At 38.1% G+C, this 22,915-nt stretch overlaps 2 protein-coding genes across 2 annotated transcripts; both read right to left on the bottom strand.

Moving 5' to 3' along the window:
- Window positions 1-3,816: 3,816 nt before the first annotated feature.
- MS3_00008121 (uncharacterized protein) lies at window positions 3,817-5,692 on the bottom strand. The gene has a single exon (XM_051216469.1). It carries the CDS (start codon window positions 4,861-4,863, stop codon window positions 3,985-3,987), a length of 879 nt encoding a protein of 292 aa, XP_051067058.1. The 5' UTR covers window positions 4,864-5,692; the 3' UTR covers window positions 3,817-3,984.
- A 5,932-nt stretch (window positions 5,693-11,624) lies between these two features.
- On the bottom strand, window positions 11,625-18,239 carry MS3_00008120 (uncharacterized protein). Its single transcript, XM_051216468.1, has one exon. The coding sequence runs from the start codon at window positions 13,973-13,975 to the stop codon at window positions 12,374-12,376; it is 1,602 nt and encodes a 533-aa protein (XP_051067057.1). The 5' UTR covers window positions 13,976-18,239; the 3' UTR covers window positions 11,625-12,373.
- Window positions 18,240-22,915: the final 4,676 nt, after the last annotated feature.

Below are 22,915 nucleotides of genomic sequence, written 5' to 3'. Positions count from 1 at the left end.
ACGCACTATCACTGTAAATCTCCGGAGGTTTCCTTCTTCTTCCAATAAAACGTAATAAGGCCATTATAAATGAACCAGTAATCAAACTATACATCAGTTCAATATGTATTGCCCATGTTTGCAAACAAGTAAACACATATCTATATCCTTTTTCTAATGACCTTCCTATGTGTCCTGGTTCTTTATGACAATGTCTAATTATCGTTTCCGTCACTAAGTGTCGACTGGGTAAAATTACTGGACGTTCAAAAGCATTGAATAATTTTGAGTAGCTTAGACGACCTGTAACACAGAGTAACCCATCAAGCATTATCGGTGATAAACCTTTCAGATCATTATGACTTACTACTTTACTTCTGTTTCTAAATTCACTAAATAATTCTCCACACACTTCCTTTTGAACCATCAATAAATTCTTACCCTTGGTGATGTCAGGCTCCTTGACCTTTAAACATCCTAGATGAACGGATCCTTCATGACTCGGTGAACGAAGCACCATCAGAAATTCTATGAACCTTCTAAGCCAGGCTACGGCCCCTACTAATTTCAACCACTCGGATTTATAAGAGAGAATAGGTGACATGTTTTGCTTTATACTACTCAAGTTAACCACAGCAATTTTTCTAAACTCAATATCGTCAGGAGTAGGTTCCGGGCAGTCAGTGATTGTTATATAAAATTTGCCATGCAATAAAGTAGGACATTTGAACCAATATTCAAGATCGATCATTTTTTGCATACTTCCTCTACATAATAATTCACTTATATGCTTAACGAAACTCTTTGCTTGATCACAATTGGGAATGGATATCAAGCAATCATTAACATAGAAATTATTCTTGACAGCATCTACAACATAACCATCATAACCGTCAGAGAATATTTGAGCCGTCTTATTCAAGGTAAAGTTCGCACGAAACGGCGATGATATGGCACTAAATGGATGAGATGTCATTTGAAACTCAGATGGTTCCCTCGACATGTCTCCCTCCTGCCACCACAGAAATCTTGAAGCTCCTCGATCAGACTCAGAGACCAATTGCATGAACACTTCTTCAACATCTGCAGGGATTGTAACTGCCTCCTTGCGAAAACTTAATAATATACACATTAACTCATCAGTGGTATCGGGTTCTTGATAAATCATATCATTTGTGGAAAACCCTGCAAACTCGGCGGCACAATCAAGGACCACTCTAAGTTCCTCTGGTTTTTTCATGTTCAACACTGCATGATGAGGTAAATACCCTCGAGGGCGATAATTAGGCTGCAAATATATTTCAAGGACCCTCTCCGCATAAGTCTTAGTAAAATTACTTTCAATACTTTTGATGTACCTGATGTTCAGGCTGACGTCCTTCGACAACATACCTTTCAAACTTTGTAATCTACGGTTTGCTACTTCATAATTATCCACTTTCATATTTGGATTCTTTTTCCACGGTATAGAAACTACAAAATGACCGTCGCCGAAGTGCGTGCCCCCTTCCACAATCTTTATAGCCCCCTTGTCGTCTACTGATAATGATTTATCACTTGAATAAGCATCTGAAAACTCATCATAAAGCTTACGTATTTCGTTCTCCAGTGTCTGTACCTTACTGATATGATTAACAACTCTTTTCCTATATTCCGAGCATGATGGCTTATCATTTACGACGTTGCCTGTCGAGTCAGTGTGCAGCAGAACGTGATGTCTCTTTGTTATATCCGGTGAAGATTAAACTACAGGTAAATTCCAAGGACTATTCATGGACTAATATTCTATAAATATTCTTATTGTATAACTACTCAACAATTACACTATGGATATTTATATTCCTTTTATAATAAGCTTTATTTTGATCTATAATTTATTATTGTACGATTTACGGTCCTTAAGTTATGTTCAGTTTATTAACTACTGCCTCCCTCATTCACAGCCACTTTTTGGGCTTATTTGTGTACAATATTATTTCCTATTTTATGGTACGTTGCGGTTTGTCTGATTGATATATAAACCAAGTATGTCTGAAATAAATGATCTGGTCTGATCTGCTCTGATTCGGAAGCTGGTATCTTGTTCTGGACTCAAGTGGAAGGGCTCGTAGGACATAGGACCAATAAGGACGCTAGACTGCCCACACCGGTTGAACGTCATTGGTTGGCCTAGTGTGAAGATTCGTATAAGTCGTATTCGGATTGGTAGATAAGTCGTGTGACAGAAAAAACCAGACACCCCAGGTCATAACAATTGGCGACGGGGTGGAGAAAAGTTTTGAACCCTCAACTTCAAGGTCATAACAATTGGCGACGGGGTGGAGAAAAGTTTTGAACCCTCAACTTCAAGGTCATAACAATTGGCGACGGGGATTTTGGCAAAAACAAAATAATTGGGAGACGCAAGGTCATAACAATTGGCGACGGGGATTTTGGCAACAAATAAATAATAATAATACAAGTGGTGACTCAGATTTTGGAAATAAATTAGCTGTATAATTGCCGGTGATTTCTGGAGCTAATATTATTGGCAAAAAAAAAAAAATGTCGATTTCTTTCGAACAGTTGCGGTTAATATTACAGCACCAGCAGAAGATGTTGGCCTTGCAACAACAACTATTTGAAACAGTTTTGGGCAGACTTTTCATTCAACCAGAAAATAAGGAATCTATTTATGTTGCAGATAATGGTGCAGCAATGGACAACTCAGAAGCATATCCTGTGGAGGATTCACATCCCCTTATACCTGAATCAGAACGTAATATTTGTAACGTATCCGGCTCACAGCAAGAAAATACTGTTCTAAATGCTCATGAAGTTGTGACAATACCAGATGATCAAGAACCAGATCCTGTAGATGAAGCCCAGAGTCCAGAATTGAATGAAACGCTACTGGTTCTGTCTAGCTCTGAAAATAAACTCCAGCTAGAACAAAATTGTGGTCCACGTGCTATTAGTCGAGAAAGCTATGGTGACTCGTATTCAGAAAATAACTGGAGCAACACGATGAACCAAATTGTACCAGATGTTACTCAAAATCACCGGAAGACAGAATTTTATATTGAGTCAACCTATCCCATTTCTAATGACAGTGTGCCAGATATTGATTCTCAGAATAATGCATATGATTTTGATGAAACTTCTTATAACAATGAGGGAAATATGTCAGCTGAGTCGAATGATGGCCAAAAATCTAATTTAATTCTGTTAGACGTTGACTTTCTTAATGACTCGTTATATGCTAACGAGATTCATAATGAATTTGAAAATAATGAACTCAGGTCAAAGGTCGTTCATCATCATCTAGTCATTTTTAGTGGCTTCTCCAGTCAATACGAGAAACATGGTTTAAATAAAGTCCTACTAGTTGTATTTTGGAGCCATAAGGACCCAACATTATTTCGAGGAGGAGGAGAATGTTGAGGAATTTAAAGTCACATATGATTCTTTTTTTTAATCAGAATCTAAAGTTGGAATTTTCAAAAAAAAAAGGGGAGGTGTTATATCCGGTGAAGATTAAACTACAGGTAAATTCCAAGGACTATTCATGGACTAATATTCTATAAATATTCTTATTGTATAACTACTCAACAATTACACTATGGATATTTATATTCCTTTTATAATAAGCTTTATTTTGATCTATAATTTATTATTGTACGATTTACGGTCCTTAAGTTATGTTCAGTTTATTAACTACTGCCTCCCTCATTCACAGCCACTTTTTGGGCTTATTTGTGTACAATATTATTTCCTATTTTATGGTACGTTGCGGTTTGTCTGATTGATATATAAACCAAGTATGTCTGAAATAAATGATCTGGTCTGATCTGCTCTGATTCGGAAGCTGGTATCTTGTTCTGGACTCAAGTGGAAGGGCTCGTAGGACATAGGACCAATAAGGACGCTAGACTGCCCACACCGGTTGAACGTCATTGGTTGGCCTAGTGTGAAGATTCGTATAAGTCGTATTCGGATTGGTAGATAAGTCGTGTGATCGAAAAGTCAGACATCCAAGGTCATAACACTCTTCTTACAACTGTCAACGTTACAGAGCCTTGTCATCTTACATTCATTAATCTTATGTCCTTGTCTAAGACAAACAAAACAGATACCCTTGCTTTTAGCGTGAGACCATCGGTCTTGGACTGTAAGCGCTAAGAACTGTGGACATTTATCAATAGCATGGTCGTAGGAACACATACTGCATTTAGTTTTCGTCGTCGAACTATTCCCTTGCACCGATTTCACGTGGCAGTTCGTCTTCACGTTATGTCCTTTTCTTGAACGGTTTGCTAACCGTCCAAATCTACTACAAGCCACTCTTGCACGCGATGCGATAAACTGAGTGAGCTCGTCGAAGGTCGGTTCCCTGTTATCTTCAGTCAATTTATCCACCCAGTCCGCCCACTGGGCTTGCAAAGATTGCGGCAAGAGTCTCACTATTCTTTCCAAGGTAACTAAGGAATTTAGATCAGAAGTATAATTCATCTGCTCCAAGACCATGGCACAGTTTTCCATCTTAATAGCCAAATTTGATAGTTGGTCCCCGTCAATATACTCAAAATTCGCAGCACTGAATAAGTCCTCTAGTGTTTCTCGAGCAATTACGTGAGGCTGTCCGAAAAAACGTTTTAAAATCTCCCTTGCTCTTTTATAGCCAGAGGATGCCTCCATCATGACGCAACCTTCAATAGCTGTTTTAGCCTTGCCCTTACAGTAGTGTATCAAATAGAGTAAGCGCTGGCTATCATCCGTGACTCTTGACGCTACATACGTCTCAAATTGCCTTATAAATTTCCAATAACCTCTTGGCTCTCCATCGAAATAACTCAATTCAACCTTTGGTAGCTCTGGGCCAACAACGTGGACTATAGGCGACATGCTCTTTCCTAGTAATTCAGGCCTTTGCTCCTCCTTTAAACTAAGATTTTTACATCATCTGACATCGAATTAAGGCTAGAATCACTGCCATGATAATTAACCCTATTTAAGTCTGAACCATGACCCTTAAGGACATCAAAAGGTACTTGCTTGACGATAGGGGATTCTTCGTTAACATCGACGAACTTTGAGCCTGATCTCCGACGACGATTAACTGGCATTATAAGCGACACGACCAATTATTTCCAGAAAATCCGTGAACGATTACCAAAGGATTTCGGCCAAGTAATATTTGTTTAGAACTGTAGGGAAACGACCAAATATTTTCAAGAAGGATAACCAAAATCCACGAAACGATTCCCAAACGACTTTGACCAATTAATATTTGTTTAGAACTGTAGGATCCAAACCACGTTTGGACTGCTGGACAGCTGCCTGGATAAGTTCGATACGCGCCCTCGCCCGTTTGAAACCAAAACAAGGTAATTGGGTAAGATAGAGGTTCTATAATTTATCATAAATTTAAGTATACATTATTACCTAAACAAATATAACCACACAGCTATCCAACCAATAATTGTTTAATTGATCAAATCTAAACTACAATAAATAAGAAAGTTGATAAAGAATGCAAGAAAATTACCAATCACCACAAATAAATGTTATTCTATCCTGTCTGGATAGATCACGTACAGATTCGTTCAAAAGGTAATAATTGGTCACTCTATAACACAATGTTTTCAATTCTGGAAGAGTGCTTCAATTCACAACCAAAATGCACAATTCCAGTCAACACAGGTCAAGCAATCAAAGGCAGGAACCAACCAAAATGACTGCCGCTCAGACTTAGTATAAAGTAAAACAACATAAGTGCAGTTCGGGAAGAAACATGGGGAATTAGTGAAGGTGTGGTAAAAACAAAAACTATAATAAAATACAAAGATTAACAATTCAAATGTAGTCCAAAAGTTAACAATGTACAACTAAGAAGATCAATAGGAACAAAGTGCAAGTATATACATGGAGGGATTTTCACAAACACACAAGGCATTCAAAATGGATCTTACACCGGCCCCCAAAATCCCTCCATATCACACAAGCTACCTTGATGCCTACGGTCATGGTTCATTATATAACATATCACACCATAGGAACGAGTAGGACTTACAACAGTACGCCTACTCGACCTAACTACATCAATAACAACAAAGACTAATCCAAAGCTTCAAGGAGACCTACTTCTCCTGTTCTCTCGTGATCAACAATAACAGTCTTGGTATAGACCTAATCACTATTCCCCAAATTACACCCATGCTGTTGGATGAGGACCTCGCTGACAATTCAATATTTATCTTCTGCTGATTCGAATGTTGCACAAACCTCCTTAATTCAGAATCTGCTCCCCTGAAGCTTGACGCACTATCACTGTAAATCTCCGGAGGTTTCCTTCTTCTTCCAATAAAACGTAATAAGGCCATTATAAATGAACCAGTAATCAAACTATACATCAGTTCAATATGTATTGCCCATGTTTGCAAACAAGTAAACACATATCTATATCCTTTTTCTAATGACCTTCCTATGTGTCCTGGTTCTTTATGACAATGTCTAATTATCGTTTCCGTCACTAAGTGTCGACTGGGTAAAATTACTGGACGTTCAAAAGCATTGAATAATTTTGAGTAGCTTAGACGACCTGTAACACAGAGTAACCCATCAAGCATTATCGGTGATAAACCTTTCAGATCATTATGACTTACTACTTTACTTCTGTTTCTAAATTCACTAAATAATTCTCCACACACTTCCTTTTGAACCATCAATAAATTCTTACCCTTGGTGATGTCAGGCTCCTTGACCTTTAAACATCCTAGATGAACGGATCCTTCATGACTCGGTGAACGAAGCACCATCAGAAATTCTATGAACCTTCTAAGCCAGGCTACGGCCCCTACTAATTTCAACCACTCGGATTTATAAGAGAGAATAGGTGACATGTTTTGCTTTATACTACTCAAGTTAACCACAGCAATTTTTCTAAACTCAATATCGTCAGGAGTAGGTTCCGGGCAGTCAGTGATTGTTATATAAAATTTGCCATGCAATAAAGTAGGACATTTGAACCAATATTCAAGATCGATCATTTTTTGCATACTTCCTCTACATAATAATTCACTTATATGCTTAACGAAACTCTTTGCTTGATCACAATTGGGAATGGATATCAAGCAATCATTAACATAGAAATTATTCTTGACAGCATCTACAACATAACCATCATAACCGTCAGAGAATATTTGAGCCGTCTTATTCAAGGTAAAGTTCGCACGAAACGGCGATGATATGGCACTAAATGGATGAGATGTCATTTGAAACTCAGATGGTTCCCTCGACATGTCTCCCTCCTGCCACCACAGAAATCTTGAAGCTCCTCGATCAGACTCAGAGACCAATTGCATGAACACTTCTTCAACATCTGCAGGGATTGTAACTGCCTCCTTGCGAAAACTTAATAATATACACATTAACTCATCAGTGGTATCGGGTTCTTGATAAATCATATCATTTGTGGAAAACCCTGCAAACTCGGCGGCACAATCAAGGACCACTCTAAGTTCCTCTGGTTTTTTCATGTTCAACACTGCATGATGAGGTAAATACCCTCGAGGGCGATAATTAGGCTGCAAATATATTTCAAGGACCCTCTCCGCATAAGTCTTAGTAAAATTACTTTCAATACTTTTGATGTACCTGATGTTCAGGCTGACGTCCTTCGACAACATACCTTTCAAACTTTGTAATCTACGGTTTGCTACTTCATAATTATCCACTTTCATATTTGGATTCTTTTTCCACGGTATAGAAACTACAAAATGACCGTCGCCGAAGTGCGTGCCCCCTTCCACAATCTTTATAGCCCCCTTGTCGTCTACTGATAATGATTTATCACTTGAATAAGCATCTGAAAACTCATCATAAAGCTTACGTATTTCGTTCTCCAGTGTCTGTACCTTACTGATATGATTAACAACTCTTTTCCTATATTCCGAGCATGATGGCTTATCATTTACGACGTTGCCTGTCGAGTCAGTGTGCAGCAGAACGTGATGTCTCTTTGTTATATCCGGTGAAGATTAAACTACAGGTAAATTCCAAGGACTATTCATGGACTAATATTCTATAAATATTCTTATTGTATAACTACTCAACAATTACACTATGGATATTTATATTCCTTTTATAATAAGCTTTATTTTGATCTATAATTTATTATTGTACGATTTACGGTCCTTAAGTTATGTTCAGTTTATTAACTACTGCCTCCCTCATTCACAGCCACTTTTTGGGCTTATTTGTGTACAATATTATTTCCTATTTTATGGTACGTTGCGGTTTGTCTGATTGATATATAAACCAAGTATGTCTGAAATAAATGATCTGGTCTGATCTGCTCTGATTCGGAAGCTGGTATCTTGTTCTGGACTCAAGTGGAAGGGCTCGTAGGACATAGGACCAATAAGGACGCTAGACTGCCCACACCGGTTGAACGTCATTGGTTGGCCTAGTGTGAAGATTCGTATAAGTCGTATTCGGATTGGTAGATAAGTCGTGTGACAGAAAAACCAGACACCCAAGGTCATAACAATTGGCGACGGGGTGGAGAAAAGTTTTGAACCCTCAACTTCAAGGTCATAACAATTGGCGACGGGGTGGAGAAAAGTTTTGAACCCTCAACTTCAAGGTCATAACAATTGGCGACGGGGATTTTGGCAAAAACAAAATAATTGGGAGACGCAAGGTCATAACAATTGGCGACGGGGATTTTGGCAACAAATAAATAATAATAATACAAGTGGTGACTCAGATTTTGGAAATAAATTAGCTGTATAATTGCCGGTGATTTCTGGAGCTAATATTATTGGCAAAAAAAAAAAATGTCGATTTCTTTCGAACAGTTGCGGTTAATATTACAGCACCAGCAGAAGATGTTGGCCTTGCAACAACAACTATTTGAAACAGTTTTGGGCAGACTTTTCATTCAACCAGAAAATAAGGAATCTATTTATGTTGCAGATAATGGTGCAGCAATGGACAACTCAGAAGCATATCCTGTGGAGGATTCACATCCCCTTATACCTGAATCAGAACGTAATATTTGTAACGTATCCGGCTCACAGCAAGAAAATACTGTTCTAAATGCTCATGAAGTTGTGACAATACCAGATGATCAAGAACCAGATCCTGTAGATGAAGCCCAGAGTCCAGAATTGAATGAAACGCTACTGGTTCTGTCTAGCTCTGAAAATAAACTCCAGCTAGAACAAAATTGTGGTCCACGTGCTATTAGTCGAGAAAGCTATGGTGACTCGTATTCAGAAAATAACTGGAGCAACACGATGAACCAAATTGTACCAGATGTTACTCAAAATCACCGGAAGACAGAATTTTATATTGAGTCAACCTATCCCATTTCTAATGACAGTGTGCCAGATATTGATTCTCAGAATAATGCATATGATTTTGATGAAACTTCTTATAACAATGAGGGAAATATGTCAGCTGAGTCGAATGATGGCCAAAAATCTAATTTAATTCTGTTAGACGTTGACTTTCTTAATGACTCGTTATCTGCTAACGAGATTCATAATGAATTTGAAAATAATGAACTCAGGTCAAAGGTCGTTCATCATCATCTAGTCATTTTTAGTGGCTTCTCCAGTCAATACGAGAAACATGGTTTAAATAAAGTCCTACTAGTTGTATTTTGGAGCCATAAGGACCCAACATTATTTCGAGGAGGAGGAGAATGTTGAGGAATTTAAAGTCACATATGATTCTTTTTTTTAATCAGAATCTAAAGTTGGAATTTTCAAAAAAAAAAGGGGAGGTGTTATATCCGGTGAAGATTAAACTACAGGTAAATTCCAAGGACTATTCATGGACTAATATTCTATAAATATTCTTATTGTATAACTACTCAACAATTACACTATGGATATTTATATTCCTTTTATAATAAGCTTTATTTTGATCTATAATTTATTATTGTACGATTTACGGTCCTTAAGTTATGTTCAGTTTATTAACTACTGCCTCCCTCATTCACAGCCACTTTTTGGGCTTATTTGTGTACAATATTATTTCCTATTTTATGGTACGTTGCGGTTTGTCTGATTGATATATAAACCAAGTATGTCTGAAATAAATGATCTGGTCTGATCTGCTCTGATTCGGAAGCTGGTATCTTGTTCTGGACTCAAGTGGAAGGGCTCGTAGGACATAGGACCAATAAGGACGCTAGACTGCCCACACCGGTTGAACGTCATTGGTTGGCCTAGTGTGAAGATTCGTATAAGTCGTATTCGGATTGGTAGATAAGTCGTGTGATCGAAAAGTCAGACATCCAAGGTCATAACACTCTTCTTACAACTGTCAACGTTACAGAGCCTTGTCATCTTACATTCATTAATCTTATGTCCTTGTCTAAGACAAGCAAAACAGATACCCTTGCTTTTAGCGTGAGACCATCGGTCTTGGACTGTAAGCGCTAAGAACTGTGGACATTTATCAATAGCATGGTCGTAGGAACACATACTGCATTTAGTTTTCGTCGTCGAACTATTCCCTTGCACCGATTTCACGTGGCAGTTCGTCTTCACGTTATGTCCTTTTCTTGAACGGTTTGCTAACCGTCCAAATCTACTACAAGCCACTCTTGCACGCGATGCGATAAACTGAGTGAGCTCGTCGAAGGTCGGTTCCCTGTTATCTTCAGTCAATTTATCCACCCAGTCCGCCCACTGGGCTTGCAAAGATTGCGGCAAGAGTCTCACTATTCTTTCCAAGGTAACTAAGGAATTTAGATCAGAAGTATAATTCATCTGCTCCAAGACCATGGCACAGTTTTCCATCTTAATAGCCAAATTTGATAGTTGGTCCCCGTCAATATACTCAAAATTCGCAGCACTGAATAAGTCCTCTAGTGTTTCTCGAGCAATTACGTGAGGCTGTCCGAAAAAACGTTTTAAAATCTCCCTTGCTCTTTTATAGCCAGAGGATGCCTCCATCATGACGCAACCTTCAATAGCTGTTTTAGCCTTGCCCTTACAGTAGTGTATCAAATAGAGTAAGCGCTGGCTATCATCCGTGACTCTTGACGCTACATACGTCTCAAATTGCCTTATAAATTTCCAATAACCTCTTGGCTCTCCATCGAAATAACTCAATTCAACCTTTGGTAGCTCTGGGCCAACAACGTGGACTATAGGCGACATGCTCTTTCCTAGTAATTCAGGCCTTTGCTCCTCCTTTAAACTAAGATTTTTACATCATCTGACATCGAATTAAGGCTAGAATCACTGCCATGATAATTAACCCTATTTAAGTCTGAACCATGACCCTTAAGGACATCAAAAGGTACTTGCTTGACGATAGGGGATTCTTCGTTAACATCGACGAACTTTGAGCCTGATCTCCGACGACGATTAACTGGCATTATAAGCGACACGACCAATTATTTCCAGAAAATCCGTGAACGATTACCAAAGGATTTCGGCCAAGTAATATTTGTTTAGAACTGTAGGGAAACGACCAAATATTTTCAAGAAGGATAACCAAAATCCACGAAACGATTCCCAAACGACTTTGACCAATTAATATTTGTTTAGAACTGTAGGATCCAAACCACGTTTGGACTGCTGGACAGCTGCCTGGATAAGTTCGATACGCGCCCTCGCCCGTTTGAAACCAAAACAAGGTAATTGGGTAAGATAGAGGTTCTATAATTTATCATAAATTTAAGTATACATTATTACCTAAACAAATATAACCACACAGCTATCCAACCAATAATTGTTTAATTGATCAAATCTAAACTACAATAAATAAGAAAGTTGATAAAGAATGCAAGAAAATTACCAATCACCACAAATAAATGTTATTCTATCCTGTCTGGATAGATCACGTACAGATTCGTTCAAAAGGTAATAATTGGTCACTCTATAACACAATGTTTTCAATTCTGGAAGAGTGCTTCAATTCACAACCAAAATGCACAATTCCAGTCAACACAGGTCAAGCAATCAAAGGCAGGAACCAACCAAAATGACTGCCGCTCAGACTTAGTATAAAGTAAAACAACATAAGTGCAGTTCGGGAAGAAACATGGGGAATTAGTGAAGGTGTGGTAAAAACAAAAACTATAATAAAATACAAAGATTAACAATTCAAATGTAGTCCAAAAGTTAACAATGTACAACTAAGAAGATCAATAGGAACAAAGTGCAAGTATATACATGGAGGGATTTTCACAAACACACAAGGCATTCAAAATGGATCTTACACCGGCCCCCAAAATCCCTCCATATCACACAAGCTACCTTGATGCCTACGGTCATGGTTCATTATATAACATATCACACCATAGGAACGAGTAGGACTTACAACAGTACGCCTACTCGACCTAACTACATCAATAACAACAAAGACTAATCCAAAGCTTCAAGGAGACCTACTTCTCCTGTTCTCTCGTGATCAACAATAACAGTCTTGGTATAGACCTAATCACTATTCCCCAAATTACACCCATGCTGTTGGATGAGGACCTCGCTGACAATTCAATATTTATCTTCTGCTGATTCGAATGTTGCACAAACCTCCTTAATTCAGAATCTGCTCCCCTGAAGCTTGACGCACTATCACTGTAAATCTCCGGAGGTTTCCTTCTTCTTCCAATAAAACGTAATAAGGCCATTATAAATGAACCAGTAATCAAACTATACATCAGTTCAATATGTATTGCCCATGTTTGCAAACAAGTAAACACATATCTATATCCTTTTTCTAATGACCTTCCTATGTGTCCTGGTTCTTTATGACAATGTCTAATTATCGTTTCCGTCACTAAGTGTCGACTGGGTAAAATTACTGGACGTTCAAAAGCATTGAATAATTTTGAGTAGCTTAGACGACCTGTAACACAGAGTAACCCATCAAGCATTATCGGTGATAAACCTTTCAGATCATTATGACTTACTACTTTACTTCTGTTTCTAAATTCACTAAATAATTCTCCACACACTTCCTTTTGAACCATCAATAAATTCTTACCCTTGGTGATGTCAGGCTCCTTGACCTTTAAACATCCTAGATGAACGGATCCTTCATGACTCGGTGAACGAAGCACCATCAGAAATTCTATGAACCTTCTAAGCCAGGCTACGGCCCCTACTAATTTCAACCACTCGGATTTATAAGAGAGAATAGGTGACATGTTTTGCTTTATACTACTCAAGTTAACCACAGCAATTTTTCTAAACTCAATATCGTCAGGAGTAGGTTCCGGGCAGTCAGTGATTGTTATATAAAATTTGCCATGCAATAAAGTAGGACATTTGAACCAATATTCAAGATCGATCATTTTTTGCATACTTCCTCTACATAATAATTCACTTATATGCTTAACGAAACTCTTTGCTTGATCACAATTGGGAATGGATATCAAGCAATCATTAACATAGAAATTATTCTTGACAGCATCTACAACATAACCATCATAACCGTCAGAGAATATTTGAGCCGTCTTATTCAAGGTAAAGTTCGCACGAAACGGCGATGATATGGCACTAAATGGATGAGATGTCATTTGAAACTCAGATGGTTCCCTCGACATGTCTCCCTCCTGCCACCACAGAAATCTTGAAGCTCCTCGATCAGACTCAGAGACCAATTGCATGAACACTTCTTCAACATCTGCAGGGATTGTAACTGCCTCCTTGCGAAAACTTAATAATATACACATTAACTCATCAGTGGTATCGGGTTCTTGATAAATCATATCATTTGTGGAAAACCCTGCAAACTCGGCGGCACAATCAAGGACCACTCTAAGTTCCTCTGGTTTTTTCATGTTCAACACTGCATGATGAGGTAAATACCCTCGAGGGCGATAATTAGGCTGCAAATATATTTCAAGGACCCTCTCCGCATAAGTCTTAGTAAAATTACTTTCAATACTTTTGATGTACCTGATGTTCAGGCTGACGTCCTTCGACAACATACCTTTCAAACTTTGTAATCTACGGTTTGCTACTTCATAATTATCCACTTTCATATTTGGATTCTTTTTCCACGGTATAGAAACTACAAAATGACCGTCGCCGAAGTGCGTGCCCCCTTCCACAATCTTTATAGCCCCCTTGTCGTCTACTGATAATGATTTATCACTTGAATAAGCATCTGAAAACTCATCATAAAGCTTACGTATTTCGTTCTCCAGTGTCTGTACCTTACTGATATGATTAACAACTCTTTTCCTATATTCCGAGCATGATGGCTTATCATTTACGACGTTGCCTGTCGAGTCAGTGTGCAGCAGAACGTGATGTCTCTTTGTTATATCCGGTGAAGATTAAACTACAGGTAAATTCCAAGGACTATTCATGGACTAATATTCTATAAATATTCTTATTGTATAACTACTCAACAATTACACTATGGATATTTATATTCCTTTTATAATAAGCTTTATTTTGATCTATAATTTATTATTGTACGATTTACGGTCCTTAAGTTATGTTCAGTTTATTAACTACTGCCTCCCTCATTCACAGCCACTTTTTGGGCTTATTTGTGTACAATATTATTTCCTATTTTATGGTACGTTGCGGTTTGTCTGATTGATATATAAACCAAGTATGTCTGAAATAAATGATCTGGTCTGATCTGCTCTGATTCGGAAGCTGGTATCTTGTTCTGGACTCAAGTGGAAGGGCTCGTAGGACATAGGACCAATAAGGACGCTAGACTGCCCACACCGGTTGAACGTCATTGGTTGGCCTAGTGTGAAGATTCGTATAAGTCGTATTCGGATTGGTAGATAAGTCGTGTGACAGAAAAACCAGACACCCAAGGTCATAACAATTGGCGACGGGGTGGAGAAAAGTTTTGAACCCTCAACTTCAAGGTCATAACAATTGGCGACGGGGTGGAGAAAAGTTTTGAACCCTCAACTTCAAGGTCATAACAATTGGCGACGGGGATTTTGGCAAAAACAAAATAATTGGGAGACGCAAGGTCATAACAATTGGCGACGGGGATTTTGGCAACAAATAAATAATAATAATACAAGTGGTGACTCAGATTTTGGAAATAAATTAGCTGTATAATTGCCGGTGATTTCTGGAGCTAATATTATTGGCAAAAAAAAAAAAATGTCGATTTCTTTCGAACAGTTGCGGTTAATATTACAGCACCAGCAGAAGATGTTGGCCTTGCAACAACAACTATTTGAAACAGTTTTGGGCAGACTTTTCATTCAACCAGAAAATAAGGAATCTATTTATGTTGCAGATAATGGTGCAGCAATGGACAACTCAGAAGCATATCCTGTGGAGGATTCACATCCCCTTATACCTGAATCAGAACGTAATATTTGTAACGTATCCGGCTCACAGCAAGAAAATACTGTTCTAAATGCTCATGAAGTTGTGACAATACCAGATGATCAAGAACCAGATCCTGTAGATGAAGCCCAGAGTCCAGAATTGAATGAAACGCTACTGGTTCTGTCTAGCTCTGAAAATAAACTCCAGCTAGAACAAAATTGTGGTCCACGTGCTATTAGTCGAGAAAGCTATGGTGACTCGTATTCAGAAAATAACTGGAGCAACACGATGAACCAAATTGTACCAGATGTTACTCAAAATCACCGGAAGACAGAATTTTATATTGAGTCAACCTATCCCATTTCTAATGACAGTGTGCCAGATATTGATTCTCAGAATAATGCATATGATTTTGATGAAACTTCTTATAACAATGAGGGAAATATGTCAGCTGAGTCGAATGATGGCCAAAAATCTAATTTAATTCTGTTAGACGTTGACTTTCTTAATGACTCGTTATCTGCTAACGAGATTCATAATGAATTTGAAAATAATGAACTCAGGTCAAAGGTCGTTCATCATCATCTAGTCATTTTTAGTGGCTTCTCCAGTCAATACGAGAAACATGGTTTAAATAAAGTCCTACTAGTTGTATTTTGGAGCCATAAGGACCCAACATTATTTCGAGGAGGAGGAGAATGTTGAGGAATTTAAAGTCACATATGATTCTTTTTTTTAATCAGAATCTAAAGTTGGAATTTTCAAAAAAAAAGGGGAGGTGTTATATCCGGTGAAGATTAAACTACAGGTAAATTCCAAGGACTATTCATGGACTAATATTCTATAAATATTCTTATTGTATAACTACTCAACAATTACACTATGGATATTTATATTCCTTTTATAATAAGCTTTATTTTGATCTATAATTTATTATTGTACGATTTACGGTCCTTAAGTTATGTTCAGTTTATTAACTACTGCCTCCCTCATTCACAGCCACTTTTTGGGCTTATTTGTGTACAATATTATTTCCTATTTTATGGTACGTTGCGGTTTGTCTGATTGATATATAAACCAAGTATGTCTGAAATAAATGATCTGGTCTGATCTGCTCTGATTCGGAAGCTGGTATCTTGTTCTGGACTCAAGTGGAAGGGCTCGTAGGACATAGGACCAATAAGGACGCTAGACTGCCCACACCGGTTGAACGTCATTGGTTGGCCTAGTGTGAAGATTCGTATAAGTCGTATTCGGATTGGTAGATAAGTCGTGTGATCGAAAAGTCAGACATCCAAGGTCATAACACTCTTCTTACAACTGTCAACGTTACAGAGCCTTGTCATCTTACATTCATTAATCTTATGTCCTTGTCTAAGACAAGCAAAACAGATACCCTTGCTTTTAGCGTGAGACCATCGGTCTTGGACTGTAAGCGCTAAGAACTGTGGACATTTATCAATAGCATGGTCGTAGGAACACATACTGCATTTAGTTTTCGTCGTCGAACTATTCCCTTGCACCGATTTCACGTGGCAGTTCGTCTTCACGTTATGTCCTTTTCTTGAACGGTTTGCTAACCGTCCAAATCTACTACAAGCCACTCTTGCACGCGATGCGATAAACTGAGTGAGCTCGTCGAAGGTCGGTTCCCTGTTATCTTCAGTCAATTTATCCACCCAGTCCGCCCACTGGGCTTGCAAAGATTGCGGCAAGAGTCTCACTATTCTTTCCAAGGTAACTAAGGAATTTAGATCAGAAGTATAATTCATCTGCTCCAAGACCATGGCACAGTTTTCCATCTTAATAGCCAAATTTGATAGTTGGTCCCCGTCAATATACTCAAAATTCGCAGCACTGAATAAGTCCTCTAGTGTTTCTCGAGCAATTACGTGAGGCTGTCCGAAAAAACGTTTTAAAATCTCCCTTGCTCTTTTATAGCCAGAGGATGCCTCCATCATGACGCAACCTTCAATAGCTGTTTTAGCCTTGCCCTTACAGTAGTGTATCAAATAGAGTAAGCGCTGGCTATCATCCGTGACTCTTGACGCTACATACGTCTCAAATTGCCTTATAAATTTCCAATAACCTCTTGGCTCTCCATCGAAATAACTCAATTCAACCTTTGGTAGCTCTGGGCCAACAACGTGGACTATAGGCGACATGCTCTTTCCTAGTAATTCAGGCCTTTGCTCCTCCTTTAAACTAAGATTTTTACATCATCTGACATCGAATTAAGGCTAGAATCACTGCCATGATAATTAACCCTATTTAAGTCTGAACCATGACCCTTAAGGACATCAAAAGGTACTTGCTTGACGATAGGGGATTCTTCGTTAACATCGACGAACTTTGAGCCTGATCTCCGACGACGATTAACTGGCATTATAAGCGACACGACCAATTATTTCCAGAAAATCCGTGAACGATTACCAAAGGATTTCGGCCAAGTAATATTTGTTTAGAACTGTAGGGAAACGACCAAATATTTTCAAGAAGGATAACCAAAATCCACGAAACGATTCCCAAACGACTTTGACCAATTAATATTTGTTTAGAACTGTAGGATCCAAACCACGTTTGGACTGCTGGACAGCTGCCTGGATAAGTTCGATACGCGCCCTCGCCCGTTTGAAACCAAAACAAGGTAATTGGGTAAGATAGAGGTTCTATAATTTATCATAAATTTAAGTATACATTATTACCTAAACAAATATAACCACACAGCTATCCAACCAATAATTGTTTAATTGATCAAATCTAAACTACAATAAATAAGAAAGTTGATAAAGAATGCAAGAAAATTACCAATCACCACAAATAAATGTTATTCTATCCTGTCTGGATAGATCACGTACAGATTCGTTCAAAAGGTAATAATTGGTCACTCTATAACACAATGTTTTCAATTCTGGAAGAGTGCTTCAATTCACAACCAAAATGCACAATTCCAGTCAACACAGGTCAAGCAATCAAAGGCAGGAACCAACCAAAATGACTGCCGCTCAGACTTAGTATAAAGTAAAACAACATAAGTGCAGTTCGGGAAGAAACATGGGGAATTAGTGAAGGTGTGGTAAAAACAAAAACTATAATAAAATACAAAGATTAACAATTCAAATGTAGTCCAAAAGTTAACAATGTACAACTAAGAAGATCAATAGGAACAAAGTGCAAGTATATACATGGAGGGATTTTCACAAACACACAAGGCATTCAAAATGGATCTTACACCGGCCCCCAAAATCCCTCCATATCACACAAGCTACCTTGATGCCTACGGTCATGGTTCATTATATAACATATCACACCATAGGAACGAGTAGGACTTACAACAGTACGCCTACTCGACCTAACTACATCAATAACAACAAAGACTAATCCAAAGCTTCAAGGAGACCTACTTCTCCTGTTCTCTCGTGATCAACAATAACAGTCTTGGTATAGACCTAATCACTATTCCCCAAATTACACCCATGCTGTTGGATGAGGACCTCGCTGACAATTCAATATTTATCTTCTGCTGATTCGAATGTTGCACAAACCTCCTTAATTCAGAATCTGCTCCCCTGAAGCTTGACGCACTATCACTGTAAATCTCCGGAGGTTTCCTTCTTCTTCCAATAAAACGTAATAAGGCCATTATAAATGAACCAGTAATCAAACTATACATCAGTTCAATATGTATTGCCCATGTTTGCAAACAAGTAAACACATATCTATATCCTTTTTCTAATGACCTTCCTATGTGTCCTGGTTCTTTATGACAATGTCTAATTATCGTTTCCGTCACTAAGTGTCGACTGGGTAAAATTACTGGACGTTCAAAAGCATTGAATAATTTTGAGTAGCTTAGACGACCTGTAACACAGAGTAACCCATCAAGCATTATCGGTGATAAACCTTTCAGATCATTATGACTTACTACTTTACTTCTGTTTCTAAATTCACTAAATAATTCTCCACACACTTCCTTTTGAACCATCAATAAATTCTTACCCTTGGTGATGTCAGGCTCCTTGACCTTTAAACATCCTAGATGAACGGATCCTTCATGACTCGGTGAACGAAGCACCATCAGAAATTCTATGAACCTTCTAAGCCAGGCTACGGCCCCTACTAATTTCAACCACTCGGATTTATAAGAGAGAATAGGTGACATGTTTTGCTTTATACTACTCAAGTTAACCACAGCAATTTTTCTAAACTCAATATCGTCAGGAGTAGGTTCCGGGCAGTCAGTGATTGTTATATAAAATTTGCCATGCAATAAAGTAGGACATTTGAACCAATATTCAAGATCGATCATTTTTTGCATACTTCCTCTACATAATAATTCACTTATATGCTTAACGAAACTCTTTGCTTGATCACAATTGGGAATGGATATCAAGCAATCATTAACATAGAAATTATTCTTGACAGCATCTACAACATAACCATCATAACCGTCAGAGAATATTTGAGCCGTCTTATTCAAGGTAAAGTTCGCACGAAACGGCGATGATATGGCACTAAATGGATGAGATGTCATTTGAAACTCAGATGGTTCCCTCGACATGTCTCCCTCCTGCCACCACAGAAATCTTGAAGCTCCTCGATCAGACTCAGAGACCAATTGCATGAACACTTCTTCAACATCTGCAGGGATTGTAACTGCCTCCTTGCGAAAACTTAATAATATACACATTAACTCATCAGTGGTATCGGGTTCTTGATAAATCATATCATTTGTGGAAAACCCTGCAAACTCGGCGGCACAATCAAGGACCACTCTAAGTTCCTCTGGTTTTTTCATGTTCAACACTGCATGATGAGGTAAATACCCTCGAGGGCGATAATTAGGCTGCAAATATATTTCAAGGACCCTCTCCGCATAAGTCTTAGTAAAATTACTTTCAATACTTTTGATGTACCTGATGTTCAGGCTGACGTCCTTCGACAACATACCTTTCAAACTTTGTAATCTACGGTTTGCTACTTCATAATTATCCACTTTCATATTTGGATTCTTTTTCCACGGTATAGAAACTACAAAATGACCGTCGCCGAAGTGCGTGCCCCCTTCCACAATCTTTATAGCCCCCTTGTCGTCTACTGATAATGATTTATCACTTGAATAAGCATCTGAAAACTCATCATAAAGCTTACGTATTTCGTTCTCCAGTGTCTGTACCTTACTGATATGATTAACAACTCTTTTCCTATATTCCGAGCATGATGGCTTATCATTTACGACGTTGCCTGTCGAGTCAGTGTGCAGCAGAACGTGATGTCTCTTTGTTATATCCGGTGAAGATTAAACTACAGGTAAATTCCAAGGACTATTCATGGACTAATATTCTATAAATATTCTTATTGTATAACTACTCAACAATTACACTATGGATATTTATATTCCTTTTATAATAAGCTTTATTTTGATCTATAATTTATTATTGTACGATTTACGGTCCTTAAGTTATGTTCAGTTTATTAACTACTGCCTCCCTCATTCACAGCCACTTTTTGGGCTTATTTGTGTACAATATTATTTCCTATTTTATGGTACGTTGCGGTTTGTCTGATTGATATATAAACCAAGTATGTCTGAAATAAATGATCTGGTCTGATCTGCTCTGATTCGGAAGCTGGTATCTTGTTCTGGACTCAAGTGGAAGGGCTCGTAGGACATAGGACCAATAAGGACGCTAGACTGCCCACACCGGTTGAACGTCATTGGTTGGCCTAGTGTGAAGATTCGTATAAGTCGTATTCGGATTGGTAGATAAGTCGTGTGACAGAAAAAACCAGACACCCAAGGTCATAACAATTGGCGACGGGGTGGAGAAAAGTTTTGAACCCTCAACTTCAAGGTCATAACAATTGGCGACGGGGTGGAGAAAAGTTTTGAACCCTCAACTTCAAGGTCATAACAATTGGCGACGGGGATTTTGGCAAAAACAAAATAATTGGGAGACGCAAGGTCATAACAATTGGCGACGGGGATTTTGGCAACAAATAAATAATAATAATACAAGTGGTGACTCAGATTTTGGAAATAAATTAGCTGTATAATTGCCGGTGATTTCTGGAGCTAATATTATTGGCAAAAAAAAAAAAAAAATGTCGATTTCTTTCGAACAGTTGCGGTTAATATTACAGCACCAGCAGAAGATGTTGGCCTTGCAACAACAACTATTTGAAACAGTTTTGGGCAGACTTTTCATTCAACCAGAAAATAAGGAATCTATTTATGTTGCAGATAATGGTGCAGCAATGGACAACTCAGAAGCATATCCTGTGGAGGATTCACATCCCCTTATACCTGAATCAGAACGTAATATTTGTAACGTATCCGGCTCACAGCAAGAAAATACTGTTCTAAATGCTCATGAAGTTGTGACAATACCAGATGATCAAGAACCAGATCCTGTAGATGAAGCCCAGAGTCCAGAATTGAATGAAACGCTACTGGTTCTGTCTAGCTCTGAAAATAAACTCCAGCTAGAACAAAATTGTGGTCCACGTGCTATTAGTCGAGAAAGCTATGGTGACTCGTATTCAGAAAATAACTGGAGCAACACGATGAACCAAATTGTACCAGATGTTACTCAAAATCACCGGAAGACAGAATTTTATATTGAGTCAACCTATCCCATTTCTAATGACAGTGTGCCAGATATTGATTCTCAGAATAATGCATATGATTTTGATGAAACTTCTTATAACAATGAGGGAAATATGTCAGCTGAGTCGAATGATGGCCAAAAATCTAATTTAATTCTGTTAGACGTTGACTTTCTTAATGACTCGTTATCTGCTAACGAGATTCATAATGAATTTGAAAATAATGAACTCAGGTCAAAGGTCGTTCATCATCATCTAGTCATTTTTAGTGGCTTCTCCAGTCAATACGAGAAACATGGTTTAAATAAAGTCCTACTAGTTGTATTTTGGAGCCATAAGGACCCAACATTATTTCGAGGAGGAGGAGAATGTTGAGGAATTTAAAGTCACATATGATTCTTTTTTTTAATCAGAATCTAAAGTTGGAATTTTCAAAAAAAAAAAGGGGAGGTGTTATATCCGGTGAAGATTAAACTACAGGTAAATTCCAAGGACTATTCATGGACTAATATTCTATAAATATTCTTATTGTATAACTACTCAACAATTACACTATGGATATTTATATTCCTTTTATAATAAGCTTTATTTTGATCTATAATTTATTATTGTACGATTTACGGTCCTTAAGTTATGTTCAGTTTATTAACTACTGCCTCCCTCATTCACAGCCACTTTTTGGGCTTATTTGTGTACAATATTATTTCCTATTTTATGGTACGTTGCGGTTTGTCTGATTGATATATAAACCAAGTATGTCTGAAATAAATGATCTGGTCTGATCTGCTCTGATTCGGAAGCTGGTATCTTGTTCTGGACTCAAGTGGAAGGGCTCGTAGGACATAGGACCAATAAGGACGCTAGACTGCCCACACCGGTTGAACGTCATTGGTTGGCCTAGTGTGAAGATTCGTATAAGTCGTATTCGGATTGGTAGATAAGTCGTGTGATCGAAAAGTCAGACATCCAAGGTCATAACACTCTTCTTACAACTGTCAACGTTACAGAGCCTTGTCATCTTACATTCATTAATCTTATGTCCTTGTCTAAGACAAGCA

The sequence above is a fragment of the Schistosoma haematobium genome, chromosome 4 (assembly GCF_000699445.3).
Source record: "Schistosoma haematobium chromosome 4, whole genome shotgun sequence".
NCBI lineage: Eukaryota > Metazoa > Platyhelminthes > Trematoda > Strigeidida > Schistosomatidae > Schistosoma > Schistosoma haematobium.
This window is presented reverse-complemented; position numbering and strand designations above follow the sequence as displayed.

What these genes read in the sequence shown, in the direction of transcription:
- MS3_00008121 (XM_051216469.1), bottom strand. Translation starts at nt 4,863, where the DNA reads ATGTCGCCTATAGTCCACGTTGTTGGCCCAGAGCTACCAAAGGTTGAA.
- MS3_00008120 (XM_051216468.1), bottom strand. Translation starts at nt 13,975, where the DNA reads ATGAAAGTGGATAATTATGAAGTAGCAAACCGTAGATTACAAAGTTTG.